General features: G+C 47.8%; 1 protein-coding gene across 3 annotated transcripts in view; it reads right to left on the reverse strand.

Moving 5' to 3' along the window:
* Positions 1-19,297, reverse strand: part of HHIPL1 (HHIP like 1) — a 116,403-nt gene that overhangs the window by 22,171 nt on the left and 74,935 nt on the right. For all 3 annotated transcript variants that reach the window (XM_075614391.1, XM_075614390.1, XM_075614392.1), the window contains one exon: positions 10,440-10,521. In XM_075614391.1, the coding sequence (XP_075470506.1) occupies positions 10,440-10,521 (82 nt within the window). The remainder of the gene's footprint in view (positions 1-10,439; positions 10,522-19,297) is intronic.

Here is a 19,297-nt window from a genome sequence, read left to right on the forward strand (position 1 = left end):
TGTCCAGCAGGTCTAGGGGACTGTACCAGCTTCCACAGCTGGGGAGAACTTTTCTCTGTCTCCCTTCCCTGGGAACAGCATTCTCACTCAGTATGGCAGCTCCCTGTGTCTGTCTTAAAACACTTCATTGTTCATTCAGCAGTTCATCCTGGTTATCTGCAGCTGAACTAGATACTCTAGTGGAAATTAACCCTCTGTACGGTGGAAAGACTCATAGTTGCCCTATTCCAGCACCTAGAGACAGTGATTGTATCACAAAAAAAAAATATATATATATACATATACAGTGTTCGACAAATCACCCAAACATCTACTCGCCCAACCAAAAAATCTACTCGCCACCTAGTCCGTCCTCCAACCCCGCTTTAAAATAAAATATATAAATAAAATACATTTAATAAATTCTTAGTCAGAACAACATTCGTTTTTGACATAAATGTATTTATTGTATTACATTATCCGTGTCCGTGTCCGTGTGTAAATGTCGGATCTAGAAATAAAAGCCAAATGTGAATGACTAGTTTCCTGAACCCCTTAACCAGTGTCTGGACGTCCCCACTTCACAATATCTAAAGCAGCAATCCCGCCTGGGATCTTACCTGATCCGCAGTCCCTCAATGTCCAGGTACCCTCATTCCCGCAATGTTATAAGCTGCAGGGGATGTGTTCCCTACCTGTCTTCTGGGTTAGGGGGGATTCCGATGTCTTCAGTGTGAAGCTCGAGAGTTAGTTCTGGAAGAAAGCAGTATAGGTTATTTCGGTGTAGTATAGGGCAGTTAAGATATATAGGGTAAATAAGAGATCCAGAGTGTGAGAGGGAGAGAGAGTGTGGGTGAGAGAGAGAGACAGAGAGAGAGAAACAGACACACACACACAGAACGGCACACCCACACACAGAGAGAGAGACACACACACACACAGAAAGAGAAACACACAGAGAAAGAGAGAGAATGAGAGAGAACACACACACACAGGGAATGAGAGACAAAGAGAGATCGCGACAGAGAGAGCGAAGAAGAGAGTGCGACAGAGAGAGAGAGAGGGAGAAGGCGACAGGGAGAGGGAGGGTGACACAGGGAGAGGGAGGGTGACACAGGGAGAGGGAGAGGGTGACACAGGGAGAGGGTGACACAGCGAGAGGGAGAGGGTGACACAGGGAGAGGGAGGGTGACATAGGGAGAGGGAGAGGGTGACACAGAGAGAGGGTGACACAGGGAGAGGGTGACACAGGGAGAGGGAGAGGGTGGGTGACAGGGAGAGGGAGAGGGTGACACAGGGAGAGGGAGAGGGTGACACAGGGAGAGGGAGAGAGGGTGACACTCACTCAGACACACACAGACACACACACAGTCTGTCACTCACACACACAAATACTCACCCGCAAGGCAGGGGGGTCGCACATGGCAGCAGTGGGGCCTCCGCACGGCAGGAGGGCCTCTGCAAGGGGCCGCGCCCCCTCCAGAGGCGGACGCCGACGCCTCAGTATTCCCTGATAGAATGGAGAAGGGCCGGTAGGGGATTTCCCCTGCTTAGAGCGAGCAGGGAGAGGCACTGGGTAAGGGATTTCCCCTGCTTAGAGCGAGCAGGGAGAAGCACCGGGTAAGGGATTTCCCCTGCTAACAGCTGAGCTGGCCATCAGAGCAGGAGAAGAGTAGGGCTCAGGGTTTCCTTAACAGCTGAGTGCTTGTGTGACAGATCGGCAGACTGTCCGCAGAGGCGGCACACCGATGCCGCGTGGACCCCTCTTCCCCCCCCCTCCGAAGAGGACCCCCTTCAGAGGCGGACACCCCGGGCAGCAAGCGGGGATCGGGGGCAGGGAGGGGGAGGAGATCGGCGAATGGGCTAACCCAGAGCTGCCTGCCGGCCCTCTTCCCCGAGTTAACCTAATCAGGGAGGGGGATTATTTATTTTAAAAAAAAAGAAAAATTTGGCTGAGCAGGGGAATTCATAGAGCCGCAGCACGGCTCGCCAGCGGCCTAAATCCACTCGCCACGGGCGAGTAATGGTTATCATTAATTGTCAACCACTGTATATATATATATATATATATATATATATATAATTGTGACAGGGTGAATGAACGTCACCAGCCATATACCTGGCAAACCTATGTTTAGGCTTGCAGTGCAGCTGTGACGAGGTTAAGTTTCAGTTGAGAAGGGCTGCTTAATTAGTCTGACTCCAGCTGCATAATCAAGGTGTTTTTAAAACCCCCAGGCTGTACACACATGCAAGATAGCTGGTCAGGAGACAGGACTGAAATACAGAAGAGATTACTGCTATAAGGTCTGGTTTTCAAAGTACGTGTGATGACCTGTCTGTGTCCTGCATGCTGAAGAGAAGCTGCCTTGTTTTCTATGCTGAAGAGAAGCTATTTTGTTTTTGTCTGCTGAAGAGAAGCTATTTTGTTTTTGTCTGCTGAAGAGAAGCTATTTTGTTTTGTGTGCTGTATGTTTTTAAGGCTCAATAAAGAAGCCTTATCAAGAGAACCCGCATGTGTGGTTGCATGTACCCTGCAAAATATGGTGTGCGAAGTGCCGGGATTTTGAGAGGCCCCTGTAGTTGAAAAATGAGAAAAATTTAAGAATTTTTAAAAGAGTTTCTGTGTGAGCAGACCAGACAACAGGGACTGTTAATGCAGGAACAGGCCCAACTACTATTGCAACAGCAAACCCAGCTCCTAACCCAGCAGCAGGCAGCACAGGATGAGCAGATGGCCAAGCTGCTGACCCAATTCCAGGGGTCTGCCAGTCCAGAACTTGCGAACAAAACCCCGGTCCTCCTGAGGAAAATGGCTCCGAACGAGGATCCAGAGGATTTTCTACTGACATTTGAAAGGGTTGCCGAAGCTCAGGGCTGGGCTGCAGATCACTGGGCAGCTGCTTTGGCCCCGCTCCTCATAGGAGAAGCCCAAGCCTCATATCAGGGCCTCCCAGCAGATCAGGCAACGGACTACCAACAAGTAAAAGCCGCCATACTGGATCGCTTAGGTCTGACCCCAGAAAAATACCAGCAGCAGTTCCGGAACCTAAAGTACACCGCTAAGATGAGACCCGGGGACCTCGTTCAGTGGTTATTGGACTTGTGTGCTCGCTGGATACAACCCGAGGAGCGCACTAAGGAGGCAATTCTTGAGCAAGTGGTTTTGGAACAATTCCTATAGATAATACCCCCTTGTGCCCGCTCATGGGTAAAACGCCATGCTGCTGAAACCCTAGCTTTGGCGGTCCGACTCGTTGAGAACTTCCTTGGGGCCGAGGATCAGGCGAGTGCCCTGGACCCGACGGATCCAACTTCACCAGCATTTGCGAAGACCCAAAGAGGGAGATTGGAACAACAGGGAAACTACGGCCCCTCCATGCGCAACCGCCAAATGCCACGAAAGGAGCAGTCCTTCCAACAAGGAAGAAGTCAAAAAGCCGGGCACCACCAAGACCCTCATCCCCTTCCTGATGTCGGCTTGTCGCCAAATGAGAGGAACATCCGAGGACGTCGCCCACAGGACCCACCAGATGCCTGGTCTCCAGTATCTGGTCCAGCGGAGCGCTATCCACGGCCCCCTCCTGCGAGGGAACACTCTCCATGTTCCGCCTGCGGAGAACAAGGCCACCGGCATGTGGACTGTCCACAGATGGATTGTTCCTTCAGCAGAACTGTCGCCTCGGCCTATACTGGAGAAAATTACAAGCCCTGGCTACTTCCAGCCCAGGTTGGGGGAAAAACCGTCCAGGCCCTTCTGGCTCTGGGAAAACTCTGGTCTTCCAGGAACTGTTACCGCCTAACGTGTGTTCTTTTGACTTTCCATGGAGTATAGAATGTATATACGGCGATGTAAAATGGTATCCGATAGCCAAATGGTATCCAATAGCCAAAATACGGCTCCAGGTAAAAGGTCAGGAGGCTACCTCGAAGTAGGAGTTGCTCCTTGGCTCCCTGCACCCGTTGTGCTCGGCCGGGATTGACCTTTCTTTTCGGACCTAATGGCTCTAGTCTCTCACGAGGAGCCTTATTCTATGGCTCAGGAGAACCCTGGCAAACTGTTCGCCTTCTCGGCAGACCTTTTTCCCAGTAGACACCGGGTTCCAAAGACTCGGAAGCAAAGACGCTCTGACAAACAGGACTGGTTGCAGAAATCTGGGTCTCAAGGTGACCAGTCTAGTATCCTGAAGTCATAAGTGATGGCTGGGGATGGCCAGAGGGAGGGGGATATGGGCCCTGAAAATGTACCAGACCTATACCTCCCTGATTTTTGCCAGAGACAAAGGGAAGACCCAGTCCTTGCTAGACAGTATGATAAGGTGGAAAAAATGGATGAGCAGATATTGAATGCACAGGGGGTGATAGTATTCCCCCATTTTGAATTATCAAATGATATCCTGTATAGGGTGAATAGGCAGACACAAACAGGGGAGGTCACCAGACAGATATTGGTTCCCAAGGCATTTGTTAAATCTGTATTCACTCTAGCCCATACTGTCCCTTGGGGTGGTCACCTTGGCTGGGATAAAACATTGGACCGTATTTCGTCCTGATTTTATTGGCCAGGGATGGATAGTGATATTGCTAAGTTATGTGCGGCATGTCCGGAGTGCCAGCTAACTAGTCAGAAGGGATAAAAACCAGCCTCTTTGGTTCCTCTACCATTGGTGTCAGTTCCCTTTGAGAGGATTGGGGTAGACTTGGTAGGACCTCTAGAACCTTCTGCGAAAGGACACAGGTTTATTCTTGTAATAGTTGACTATGCAACAAGATATCCTGAGGCGTTCCCCCTGAGAACAGGAATGGCGAAGCAAGTAACCAACAAGTTGTTGGAGCTGTCCTCACAGGTTGGACTCCCCAGGTTATGCTGACAGACCAAAGTACAAATTTTATAGCTAAACTGATGCCGGATGTCTTAAAATTACTAGAAGTCAAGTCTGTTCGGATATCGGTCTACCATCCACAGACTGACGGATTGGTGGAAAGATTTAACCGAACTCTAAAAGGGATGCTGAGGAAATTTGTAGATTCAGAGAAAAGAGCCTGGGATGAACTTCTCCCTTTTCTGCTGTTTGCAGTGCGGGAAGTTCCCCAGGCCTCCACGGGATTCTCTCCATTTGAACTGCTGTATGGCCGCCAACCCCGGGGTATCCTAGACCTCCTAAAGGAGTCCTGGGAGGAACAGCAGTCCCCTTCTAAGAATACCCTGCAATATGTACTAGACCTTAGGAAGCGCCTAGATGTGGTCGGCCATTTTGCTAGGGAGAATCTTAGATTGGCCCAGGACAGTCAGGAGAGACATTACAATCAAAATGCTCATATGAGAGATTTTCACCCAGGAGATCAGGTGATGTTGTTGTTACCCAGTTGTGAAAGCAAACTCCTAGCCAAATGGCAGGGCCCATTCGAAGTACTCCGCCGCACGGGTGATGTAGATTACGAGATCGCTCAACCAGGGTCCAGGAAGGGTAAACAAATTTACCATGTGAACTTGCAGAAACCCTGGAAGATGCAGCGGTCTCTATTCATCCACCCGGTGGAAAAGAAAACGGACTTTGGTCCTCAGCCCCCACGGGAGAACATCATGGGTGACGATAAAATCCCAATGGGTAGACAGTTGTCCTCTGAACAAAAAGGGGATTTGTTAGAAATAATTACACAATTCCATGATGTTTTTTCTGATTTGCCAGGGCAAACTAATTTAATTTCACATGTGATCGAGACTGCACCTGGGGTAAATGTACGTTCCCGTCCTTATAGGTTGCCTGAAAGATATAGGGCCCAGGTAGAGAAGGAGGTACAAGAAATGTTACACTTAGGAGTGATTGAGGAATCATGCATTGAGTGGTGTTGTCCACTAGTTATGGTCCCTAAACCTAATGGGAAGGTAAGATTTTGTGTGGACCTCCGAAAGGTCAATGCGGTATCCAAGTTTGACGCATATCCGATGCCAAGGGTGGACGAGTTAATTGATACCCTTGGTAACGGGGAATATATATCCACGCTGGACTTAACAAAATGATACTGGCAAATACCTTTAGAGGAAAAGTCCAAGTGCAAAACAGCCTTTGCGACTCCCATGGGTTTATACCAGTTTGTGACAATGCCATTTGGACTGCATGGAGCCCCAGCCACATTTCAGAGACTCATGGATAAAGTGCTGAGACCCCATAGGGCTTATGCCGCAGCCTACCTAGATGACATTGTCATTTATAGTAAACACTGGCGGGCCTATCTAAATAGGCTGAAAGCGGTCCTCAGGTCTCTAAGAGAGGCAGGGCTCACATCCAAACCTAAGAAATGTGCCTTGGGTAAGGCGGAAACCAAATACTTAGGGTATGCAGTGGGAGGTGGAAAAGTAAGGCCACTAGCCGACAAGGTAGTTGCCCTGAAAGAAGTTCCGACTCACCAAACAAAAACGCAGGTACGCTCTCTGCTGGGTTTAGCAGGATACTACCGGCGGTTCATCACCAACTACTCGGAAGTTGCAGCCCCATTAACGGACCTCACAAAAAAGTGTGCCCCTACACAAGTGGTGTGGTCAAGGGATTGTCAGAGAGCCTTTGAGGACATAAAAAGGTGTCTATCAGAGGGTCCCATCCTTAGAAGCCCAGACTTCAACAGGCCTTTTGTAGGGCAACCCGATGCATCAGAGATAGGGGGCTAGGGGCAGTGTTGTCACAACAGTTTGAGGGAGTGGAACATCCGATCCTTTTTCTGAGTAAAAAATTGTTCCTGAGGAAAAAAACTACTAAGTGATTGAGAAGGAGTGCCTCGCAGTAAAGTGGGCAAACGAGGCTTTGAGGCATTACCTGGCAGGAGTCCATTTTACTCTGGTGACGGACCATGCTCCATTGAAGTGGTTAAGCCACACACTAACAGGGGAGGAATGTGACAGGGTGAATGAACGTCACCAGCCATATACCTGGCAAACCTATGTTTAGGCTTGCAGTGCAGCAGTGACGAGGTTAAGTTTCAGTTGAGAAGGGCTGCTTAATTAGTCTGACCCCAGCTGCATAATCAAGGTGTTTTTAAAACCCCCAGGCTGTACACACATGCAAGCTAGCTGGTCAGGAGACAGGACTGAAATACTGAAGAGAGTACTGCTATAAGGTCTGTTTTTCAAAGTACATGTGTGATGAACTGTCTGTGTCCTGCATGCTGAAGAGAAGCTGCCTTGTTTTCAGCATACTGAAGAGAAGCTATTTTGTTTTTGTCTGCTGAAGAGAAGCTATTTTGTTTTGTGTGCTGTATGTTTTTAAGGCTCAATAAAGAAGCCTTATCAAGAGAACCCGTGTGTGTGGTTGCATGAATCCTGCAACAATAATAATAATAAATATATATAACTAGTACTTTATGGTCAGGGGCAACCTTATCCATATGGCCTCTACACTTAGGGAAAACCCTCCCAATTCAATACAATATATACATATTACATAGCAAATGAGGATGCTGTGCTGTTGCTCCTTATATAGTCTCAGTGTTCAATGTAGCAACCAAATAGGCCAATGTTAATGCTGGCACGGCATTGGAGCTCTTATTTTTCGACCTCTCTGCAGCATTTGACACCGTGGACCATCCTCTTCTCCTTCACATTCTTCATACTCTTGGCATTCGGAACAAAGCTCTATCCTGGATTTCATCCTACCTCTCCCATCGTACTTTCAGTGTCTCTTCTGCTAACACCTCCTCCTCCTCTATTGATCTCTCTGTGGGGGTACCCCAGGGCTCTGTCCTGGGACCTCTTCTCTTTTCTCTGTATACACTCTCTAGGTGACCTAATAACATCTTTTGGGTTTAATTATCACCCCTATGCTGATGACACACAAATACATTTCTCAACACCCGACCTTACACCTGCTGTACAAACCAAAGTTTCTGAATGTCTCTCTGCTATATCATCCTGGATGGCCCTCCGCCGCCTTAAACTCAACATGGCTAAAACAGAGCTGCTCATACTTTCTCCCAAACCTGGCCCTACTACCTCCTTCCACATTACTGTTGGAACTACGATCATTCACCCAGTAGCCCAAGCACGCTGCCTTGGTGTCACACTCGACTCCTCTCTCACATTCGCCCCTCACATTCAAAACATTTCTAAAACCTGTCGCTTTTTCCTCCGCAATATAACTAAGATACGCCCTTTCCTCTGTTGCTCGACTGCTAAAACTCTGACTCAGGCCCTCATTCTCTCCCGTCTTGATTACTGTAACCTCCTGCTGTCCGGCCTTCCTGCCTCTCACCTGTCTCCCCTACAATCTATCCTAAACGCTGCTGCCAGAATCACTCTACTCTTTCCGAGATCTGTCTCAGCATCTCCCCTCATGAAATCCCTCTCCTGGCTTCCGATCAAATCCCGCATCTCACACTCCATTCTTCTCCTCACTTTTAAAGCTTTACACTCTTCTGCCCCTCCTTACATCTCAGCCCTAATTTCTCGTTATGCACCATCCAGACTCTTGCGTTCTTCTCAAGGGTGTCTTCTTTCTACCCCCTTTGTATCTAAAGCCCTCTCCCGCCTTAAACCTTTTTCACTGACTGCCCCACACCTCTGGAATGCCCTTCCCCTCAGTACCCGACTAGCACCCTCTCTATCCACCTTTAAGACCCACCTTAAGACACACTTGCTTAAAGAAGCATATGAATAGCACTGTGGCTATTCTGAACACATGATACATAAAGCTTGGCCCCCTGCAGACGCACTTACCAGAACACCCTCCTACTGTCTCTGTACGTTCTCCCTACCTACCAATTAGACTGTAAGTTCCTCGGAGCAGGGACTCCTCTTCCGTAATGTCTAAAGCACTTATTCCCATGGTCTGTTATTTATACTATATCTGTTATTTATTTGATTACCACATGTATTACTGCTGTGAAGCGCTATGTACATTAATGCGCTATATAAATAAAGACATACAATACAATACATACAAGATGGAGTGTAGTCAAGTTGCAGGCCTGTTAAGGATGGAATATTTGTGAGATGTTTGTGTACATTCAAAAAGGATACTCAAAATGTCGGGAACGGGTCTCCTGGCTGTCTGTTATCCAGTTATGTTTTAACAGCTTATCAAGTATATGCTTTGCAGTTTGTGAGGTGACTTTTTCCCTCAACTCCTTCACTGAAGCCTAAAATGATGCTGGCAATCTCTATTTCAGGCTATTGGACTATCTTTAACTGTCTCTCTGTGCATCTTTCAGGCTGACCACTAGCTCTCTCCCAGTGTGTGTGTCTCAGACTGTCACTAACTGTCTTTGTTTGCATCTCTCAGACCCATCAGTTCTATCAAGATTGCATCCGTTTTTTCTTATCCAATCCCATATCATCTGGCATGTGTTTCCAGGCAGATCAGGGACAATGTCTCTTATTCCATATCGCACCATGTAATAGGAAGAGGGAATCTAACTAAAGTACTGCTGGAGAGTATTCCCTACAGCTGGGTAGGGGTTATATATGTATATACATATATACATACATATACATATATATATACACACACACACACACACACACACCAGACTACATTGGTGTAAGGATTCGGGGAACACGTCCTTTGTGGCGTGTTCCCTCCTTACCTGCTGCCGCCGCGGCCACTATTCCTGCCCATGCACGCTCCCCCGCTCTCATTACAGAGCGCGCGTGCACCCCGCAGCTCTTCTAGCTGCCGCACGGAACCTGGTCCCGCCTCCCGCATGTGTCGCGCATCTCTCCTGCGCTGCGCACACACGCGATGACGTGCGACGATCTCCAGCTGTGTGGCAATTCTCTCCTTCCTGCCTGCAGCCTATCCCAGCTTCGCTGGGGCCGCGCCTCCGCTCCGCCCCCTGTCCCCATTGGTCTGCCCTGTCTGTAAATACTTCCTGCTTCCTCGTATGCTTTGCTCAGCATAATCCTATGTAGCCTCGTGAAGCTCACTTCTGTTGTGCAGTGGTCTAAGTTTCGTTTGCAGTTAACCTCTTGTGTACCGACTCGGCTTGTTTGTGGACCCTTCTGGATTTTGGACTTTGGCATACCCTCGACTATGGCAACCTCTCCTACCCTTGAAAACAGCATACGGACTCTGCCTACTCTGCTCTCTACCATCCTATACCACGGTTTACGGACCCCTACTATCCTGTCTTCTTCAATCCAAGAACTCGGCAAGTATACTGCATCTCCTACACTCTCCAACCCATACCCAGCACTATCTACCTTCCAGGCACGCCTCCGCTGCTACGGGTGTGTGGTGTTATACCTTCCCACCTCAGTGCCGGGGTCTTGTCTTGTTTGTGGGCAGCGTGAGCGTTACAATTGGTATTGGTTTGGATGAAGGACAAAAGGAAAGAGAGTTGTCAGAGATTAATTAACAAATATTTTACCCTCTCCTATAAGTGAAGATCTGTTATTATTTTTTTTTAAATATTACACATCTTAACCACTTCATCCTTGATGGACTAGTTGTAATCATGTTGGTTCTTACCTTGAAGTATCCACAATCTTGTATACTACACCCGTTGGAGATGTTGCACTTGGCACTCCAGTGGACATGAAGTAAAGTTCTCCTGCAAGTTATTAAAAACAATGCGTAGGAGTCAGTCACTCAGGTTCAGGTAAAAGGTCCTGGAAGTTACCTTACATTTGTAAAGTAGGAATTCTCTATTTCCAATAGTATGTAACAGATGAATGCTATTCCCAACATGCTGACATAGGTAATTTGTTATAGTTCAAAGAAGGAAGAAACCTATTTATGATGTCATGATGGGAGTTTACAAAGCTTATGTGACATCTTTACGAACTATAAAATAACTGTGACAGGTTAGATTCCCTGTCTGATAACTATGCTGGGAAAACGTATGTATAGCTGCTGAGTCCAGCAGGGATTTAGTTAATTTCAGATTGAGAGCAGCCTAAGGTAATTAGCCAGGACTCACCTGGCTCTTTAGGAAGGGTTAAAGCATTGATTTCATAGCAGTCGGGCTCTCTCTGACCCAGTGATGTACCCACCCCGGAACTCTGCAAGACCACGCTGGACTTGAACACTTTGGAGCGCTATATGGGTAGAGCCCTGACACAGCCCTAGCCGGGACTAAAGACTGGTCCTTTCAGGAAAAAAGGGCACTACCCTGTTCGGGACTTTTTGTTTTGTTTTATGCTGAAAATAAGCTTTGTGTTCCATGTGTTGAAGCTAAATAAAAGCCTACTCTATACTCAGACCACCCATGTGTCTTCACAGCCTTACTGCAACAGTAACTCTTTCAAGAGATATAACCGAATGAGTATAACCGAATAAATAAGGGATAGGTGGGTTGGACATTTTTCAATGATAGGGTCAAAGAAGTCCAAGTCAAACAGATTTAGTGAGCTTTGAAGGAGTATGTAAGGAATGTAAACGGAGATAGATGTCTTGAGTTACCCAGAAAGATAAGTATTTGGGGATAATCTCTGTCTTCTTCTTTCTGGAAAGCTTACCATTCAGTGTTTTATTATTAAATGTGTGATATCGAGGTTTGCATTTTACTTATGAAGTGTTTTTACCTGATCCATTTTTGGAACCTAAAACCCCCACTTTTTTTGTCTTTGCAATATTTTTTACATTCCCCTACACATGCCCTCAGTTTACACATTATGTTTTTTTCCAATTATAAGAACATTGCCATAAATGCCCTTCAAAAGCTGAATGATTTATTTGCCATTTTTGCATAAGAAAGAGGGAATTAAATGGCACAGTGAAGAAGCAGAAGCTGTAATATGTATTACCTACACATGACATCAATCCCATTCAGCTTTCCTAAGGTCCTACAATAAACATCGTTGACTATTTCCCCTAATCATTCTTTGAGCATTTGGTACAGCCTGTGACTAAGAGAACACACTGTAATACAAGTTCTGCTTCTTCACTTAGCTTCCTATCATCCTGTAGCCACATACATGTCAGTTTTTTACATCATTCAACTTCAGTAGCAATGAGCGCTGATGATCAAAACACAGACGTAAAATCAGAAATACCACAAGAGATTCGACACCATAAATGAAGCTGTTTAATAAGATATCAATGTTTCTGTGTATCATGCTCACTTTAGAAGTGTCAGCGATTTTCCATTCCATATTTCTGTGTTGGATTTAAATTAAGGATAATTCTTTATTTCATTCAAATAACATTTATGACACATAGGTTTACTCACTCATGGAGTCAGTGAATAAATTGCTGGAGCAAAATATTTACCATAAAAGAGATTGATATCTGCCAATGTGATACGTGTACGTCTCCTCTCATATTTTTTCCAGGCAAAATTTAAAAAAATTAATTACACTGACACATACAAAAAAAGTACATTTTAACACTTGGGTTTTGTATAAAAAGTCTGCAAAACTAATGCAACTGGAGGCCTAATGACAATATTTTAGTTCTGTAAAAATGTGGTCATGTATCTTTACTTCAAAATATCACCAAAAGACTCCTGCACTTTAAATACCCTTTTGGTAAACCAGAGTTACTTAACTGTAAGCAGGAGAAAAACTGGCGCACAAGATTCAATGGGAACACGCCACAAGGGTCTCTGTATGGGAGGTTTCTTTCCCCATGACTCACTGAGTCATAATGCAGGAGGCGGTTTAGCCTGATGCCTGCCGGGGAGTTACCTATGGCAATGACGCGGCGAACGGATTCTTCCGTCTCCGCGCTCACCATGGGATTAACTGGTAAGTCACAGACATATAATGCATCCTCTATGAGCATTGCAGACGCAGGAGAGGATGGTGACTTTGGTCTTCTGTAACATGATACAATGGGGAGACATGGGGGCCGTCCCGACGGGCTTGTGACGTCATCACGCATTGTGGGCGTTTCTACGTCATCACCTTTTGGCGCGAAAATGAGTATTAAGGTTTTTGTATATAAGGTAGTAATGTTTGTCACAGTGCATGCTTCTTGATAAAGTGTTTTCTACACGAAACGCGTAGGAGGGTGTTCACCTCCATTTTTAAGATGGCCTAATAAAGAAGATTTTTTATTCATCTATTTGGGACCCATTCTTGGCTGTGCGCCAGTTTTTCTCCGAAGATTTATCTTATCTCATTCCACTTGGCTGCACGCCTATCAGGATTTTGGACTAAAGGGGCATCTGTGAGTATTATCTATTATTCTATTCAAATACTTATTGTGAGTCCAGGATCTTTCCCAATGAGGGTTTGACTGGGTTTCATAGCCTTTATCTTACCCTTCAGGGATTATTGGTCTATCTGGGGACTTTACTACAAGCATCAATCAGAATATCCCCTGTCCTATCCTGCTTATTTGTATATCACTTATACTAGTATAGCCCTGGTAGGTTTGGGCTATTATTCTGTCCTCCTTCTGTGCAATAATTCCTGGTAAGGGCAGGTTTGCCAGGAGTTAAGATGCGTTCTCCCCACTCACTGCAGATCAGTGAGGCAAAGAAAGCAGTGCAGTCAGGCCTGTGTCCAATAAGGGACGGGGCGGGCTCTTGTTGTATCTGTCTTAATGATCTGCATTTCCTGTATTGAGTCTGTTGCTCCTACCCTGAGAGGAGCTGAGTCTTACCTAACCGAGCTATCAGGGAACTGGCAGGCTTGAGGCCCTCCCCCTGGGAGAGCCTGGTAGACTGTTCCCACTACTCTGATAGGGGGTAGTGGAAGAGCTAGGCCTGCTTCCAGGGCCCTGACTGGGAGTGAAAGGCCAGGGTCATCCTGAGGGAGAACTCCTGAGAAGTACTGCTGTGACTGTGTATGCTGTACTGGGTGCTGCAGAGGAAGTAAAGTGTTCCTGATTATAAAGAAGCGGTTGAGAGACTGGAATCTCTCATCCCTGAGTGGGACGTTCTATTCCAGGGATTCCACCCCATATCCTGGGGCCTGCAATAGATGGAGGCACTGTCACCGCGAGTACGTACTGGGTATGTCCCCAGAAGCCTGTCCTGACCTTCCCCATAATACCATCAAGCGGGAGACTCAGGAGTCCTGTAAGCCAGCAGGTGTGCCACACTATTATGCCTTGTAACCAGAGTAGCATTTCCCCTAGGAGATCCTATTTGCGATTGGGTGGGGGAATACCCATTACAATTGGAGGCACTGCTGAGATAATCAGGACAGGCTTTCAGCGACGCAAAATAGAAAGATTGAAAGTATGCTTCCAGAACCAGTGCTGCTGAAAGAGGGAAGTCTAGGGGTAGTCAGGAGAACGAACAACCTCGCAAAGCACGCCCTAGACTGCCTAAGGGGTGAATAGGTCTGGAGATAAGGCTATTGCTGTTCTAGTCAAACCTGAGGCGGGTAGTCAGGATGCCTAGGGGGTGGCCTGATTAACGCAGTTAAGAGGGACCCCTGGATAGGATCCACGATACTGGCAGCCAAGAGGGGGAGACACAAGAGTACTGCACAGGGAAGAGCCCACAGTACTACTAGCCAGTAGCCAGACTATGAACCGCAGAGCACGTGTACTGGACTGTCATCGTGTGCAGTATACAAAGGAAGAGTTTTGCCTAGCCTGGGGTATGCGGAGTTTACCACTTGTCAGAGGCTACATGTATTGCAGTGTTCACAAGAGAGCGAGTTCCCTGCCAAACAGTGAGGGTTGCGCTACAGTGAAGATTGTGGGTTCACCTAAGATGGCAGCTGCTATATGCGATAGTGCACCGTGCGGTGCGAAGAAGCTAAAATGGCTATTCCCGCCGAGTCTGGATGGCGCAGGTGCTGCGTGCAAAAAGACTGTGAGCAGAGTATTTGCAGAGATTTGGCCGGGTCTGGCGCGAAAGCTAGAGCCCCAGCTCCCTGCCCTGTGACTGGCTCAGCGAAGAGTCCACATCATGAGGTAACACCCAGTGACCCTCCTCTAATCTCCACCAGAGGGAGGGGTCACAGTGAATGCCAGAGTCACGCCTTACTACCGAGTGCCCCTCCTCTAATCTCCACCAGAGGGAGGGGGCACAATGAGAGACAATCCCAGAGCTTTACCCAAACGAAGGAGGAGCTGGATGCGAGCTGCCCCAACCTCAGACTGATGGAACATGGCGGGCCAGAGGAGTGAGTTACCCCTTTCTTTTGTGCCCGTGTATACATAAAGTAAGAGCAGGCGATATGGACTTTGCCTATTACTCGTTGCCAGAAGGTTTCCTGGATGTACTCACTGACGGGATCACCAGCTTGCGGTATTTGGGCCCTGACTGTTTATGCCTGGGAGAAGACCTTGTTTGGGGGGCTATTGTCTTTGTGAATGGGGCAAGCCCTCTTGTGTCTAGCCCGCTAATGCCTACCATTGGGGTGTACCAAGCCCCGACGACTGAGACAAGGCCCGAGCCGGTTCCAGAGACCGCAACCCAAATGCTACCGGGTGAGGTGATCGAACCTGACGAGGCCAGAGACGGTCCTCTGGTGTCAGCAAAGCCTGATGACCCAGCGGTTATGCTATGCGATGTGGGCCATGTCGATGCTAGCCATGCGAAGGGCCTGTGCGCCCCAACAAACGTTCCAGGGGGTCCGTGTACCCCGGTTCCAGAGGCGGAACTCACAATGGTGGAACCCAAGGAAAAGACAGTGACTGCCCAGGGAGGATGGGGATCGCCATCGCTGGTGGCGCAGAAGCGGGACTGCTTCGTGCCGATTGCCGCCAGTGACTGCGAGGGGCCCCAATGTCATTCCCCTGTGGAGATGTCCCTACCTGCCTCGTCGGACGACGAGCGTGATAGCAGTTCAGCGGGGGTGAGGCGCCTTCCGGCGAATCCTACAGCGGTGCTGCAAGAAGAGAGCCACTTACCTGTGATGTGGAACGGGCTCCGATGGAGGAGGCCATAGAAGAGGCCCCAACCAAGGCTGCGGCGGCGGAGTCCAGAGAAGAGGCCCATCTCAGCTCCTACTTCTGCATGAAGGACTGCGTCGAGCTCCCGGTACCCTGTCCTGCGGATGACGTACTTCCCGTGCGGGACCTGACACAAGATGATGCGACCTCACGAGAGGATGATGTCACTTACAAGGCGACCTCCGGAGCGGACTGGGACTGTTTTGCGACCGCTCCGGTGAGTAGCGCCCTCTCCAGGCGAGAAATGGACCACTACATTTACAGGGTGGTAGACCGAGGGAAACGCTGGCCTGTCGTGGCTGCGTCCAAGCAGCCAACGTCCCCTGCGGTACGCCATGGCCTAGCTGAAGCCAAGGACTTTGCCCCGGACACTGTTGCTTCCTATGCCCCAGTCTCTGGCCCCATTACCCCTGCCATTGCCCCTGTCCCATCTGGTTCGGATTCCAGATACAGTCACCACGGGTCACTGGGTGAACAGGGAGTCCCCAAGCCATTCACTGATTACAAGGACTGGGTGGGTTTGGTTCAGGACTCTGGGGAATTGGGTAATGATGTTGTTCATATTGTGCCCGTTGCCTGGGTAAAACCCTATGTGCCTCCAGTGTCTGACAGAGTTGTCAGAAATCACCAAAAGTCATTACTTTATTTTCACCACTCAGTAGAGGGGGGAATTGAGTTTGAAATGCGTACCACTGATGAGGACAGGGGATATGGTTCTGATGATGAGGAAAGATCAGATGAGGAAAATTGGGATACTAATAGCTCCCTTGAGGACTGGGATCCTGAAGTATCAGATGAGAATTGGTATAATGAAGAAAGGGAGCCTTACATCTCCAGGAGATGCCTTAAGAAAGTGTATGGGCATGATCCTCTCCGACCATTAGCACCCATGTCTAAATTATGGGATGATTGTAGGTGTCTAGTATGCCACCCAGAGTGTTATGGTACTTCTGCTCCAAACCCAGTGGACCATGCTGTGCGCAGGCCACCCTAAAAAGGTATAGCTAGTACAAGTGAATACATATCCTGAGGGTAGGGTAGTAAAGGAACCTGACCCCAGGCATTACTGTTAGTAGCGGATTCTCCACGTTGGGAGTAATCTTAGTTCTTTTGTGTCACCATCTACGGAGGGTGTATAACCTGCAAATGTAATAACACTGTATTATGGTGAATAATATGTCATGTTATTTTGTTTTGTATAGGTTGTTCACCTGCAGGATGGACCCACAAATTTAGGTCCAAGTGGGGACCACTGGATTCCACCAGAGGGAGAGTATAGCCCTGGTAGGTTTGGGCTATTATTCTGTCCTCCTTCTGTGCAATAATTCCTGGTAAGGGCAGGTTTGCCAGGAGTTAAGATGGGTTCTCCCCACTCACTGCAGATCAGTGAGGCAGAGAAAGCAGTGCAGTCAGGCCTGTGTCCAATAAGGGACAGGGGCGGGCTCTTGTTGTATCTGTCTTAATGATCTGCATTTCCTGTATTGAGTCTGTTGCTCCTACCCTGAGAGGAGCTGAGTCTTACCTAACCGAGCTGTCAGGGACCTGGCAGGCTTGAGTTCCTCCCCCTGGGAGAGGCTGGTAGACTGTTCCCACTACTCTGATAGGGGGTAGTGGAAGAGCTAGGCCTGCTTCTAGGGCCCTGACTGGGAGTGAAAGGCCAGGGTCATCCTGAGGGAGAACTCCTGAGAAGTACTACTGTGACTGTGTATGCTGTACTGGGTGCTGCAGAGGAAATACAGTGTTCCTGATTATAAAGAAGCGGTTGTGAGACTGGAATCTCTCATCCCTGAGTGGGACGTTCTATTCCAGGGATTCCACCCCATATCCTGGGGCCTGCAATAGATGGAGGCACTGTCACCGTGAGTACGTACTGGGTATGTCCTCAGAAGCCTATCCTGACCTTCCCCATAATACCATCAAGCGGGAGACTCAGGAGTCCTGTAAGCCAGCAGTTGCGCCACAATATTATGCCTTGTAACCAGAGTAGCATTTCCTCTAGGAGACCCTATTTGCGATTGGGTGGGGGAATACCCGTTACACTATTATATTGAAATGATCCAGCGTTGGAGCGCCTTTGTCACTTTAAACCTTTAACTGTAAGCAAACAGCTTGAAATAACCACCCAAGGATTTGCAAAAATTAATACATTTTGATTATTCATTACCAAACGGAAGTTGTAGATCCCTAAGCAGCCAGGGCATGTATCAGACTTTATGAACTTCAAGTTCAGTATAATATCTTCTTTATGCAGAGTTAGAATAAATAGACTAACAGACTCAGCTGTGCTCTACTACTTCCTGGTCTCTCAGCCACTCACGAGCAGCTCCTCGACACGCCTCCGCCATGCCCCTCGTCCGGATTGGTCACTGTCGCATGAAATATCCTGCTTTGCTTTCACTTCCTTGCTCTGCATAGCTCCTTGCTACCTGTGTTGCCTGGAACCTGTGTCGTGCTCTCTGGTGTTTATTCCTTACAGCTATTGACCCGGCTCGTCTGAATACCCCCTCTGGCTCATGAACTCGGCTTTCCCACAGACTACTCTAACCTGTAAGACCCTCGGACTCAGCTACGGAACTTTGTATATCCTCGTCACACAGAGTCCTGATAGAGTAGTGAGTAGTGGGCCGAAGGTCAGGACTGGCAGCAGAGTTGCGAAGTCGGTGTGGATGCAGAGGTCGGGGCGGGCTGAAGACAAGGGTAGTAGAGGTATGTGAGCCTGACCTAGAAATGTGAAAGACAATAAGCATAAAGGCGTTGCATGAACACAGCTAGAAACTGGAACTTTGCTCGGCAACTTCCTGCTCACAGGGCTGTCCTTTTAAAAGAAGTTGCAAGGATTAAAAATGGATGATCCAGCCACAGAGGGCAAGCAAGAGAAAAAACCCAGACTGGAACGGGAAAACCCAGAACTGATTTTGCCAAACCTCATACTCATGCTGTTCTGCGGGGACACACTGGGTTCTCAGACGCTTCTGGAGCACTTTTACTTTATTAGCAGCATGGATACTTTTTTCCTGCAGAACTCGCTCTGTATTCTCCAGTGCTTCCTGCACTTCTAACTCTTCCTGGGCCAATTGTTTCTTCACTTTTTCTGCTTGGTGAAGCCAGTCAAATGTGAAACCTCTTCCTTCAGATTTCTGTTCTTGCTTTCTATAGGCTCTATATTACTTAGGGCCTTCTTATAGGCATCCTTCAAGGTACACAGCTCTGTGTTTAGACCGTGGCCCTCCTGGCGAGAGTGTTCCAGCTCTGTGCCGAGAGTGAGAATCTCTTTCTGAGAGACTTCCAACTCTCTTTTGCAATGTGACGATCAGGGGTAATCTGGCCTGTAATAAAGGGGTTATACCCGGCTATTTACCCCAAATTCGTGTGGGAAGAGAAAGGGTTAACGTATAATATACTATATATGTGTATTCCAAAGCACTTTTATTCCCTGTGAATTCAATTCCCAAGTCTAGTTAAGCACGCAAATGAGGTAAAGTGTTTTGTGATCTATGGGTAAGCACTGTGATGTAATTTGGGAGTCA

This window comes from Ascaphus truei, chromosome 9 (genome assembly GCF_040206685.1).
Source record: "Ascaphus truei isolate aAscTru1 chromosome 9, aAscTru1.hap1, whole genome shotgun sequence".
NCBI classification, from domain to species: Eukaryota; Metazoa; Chordata; class Amphibia; order Anura; family Ascaphidae; genus Ascaphus; species Ascaphus truei.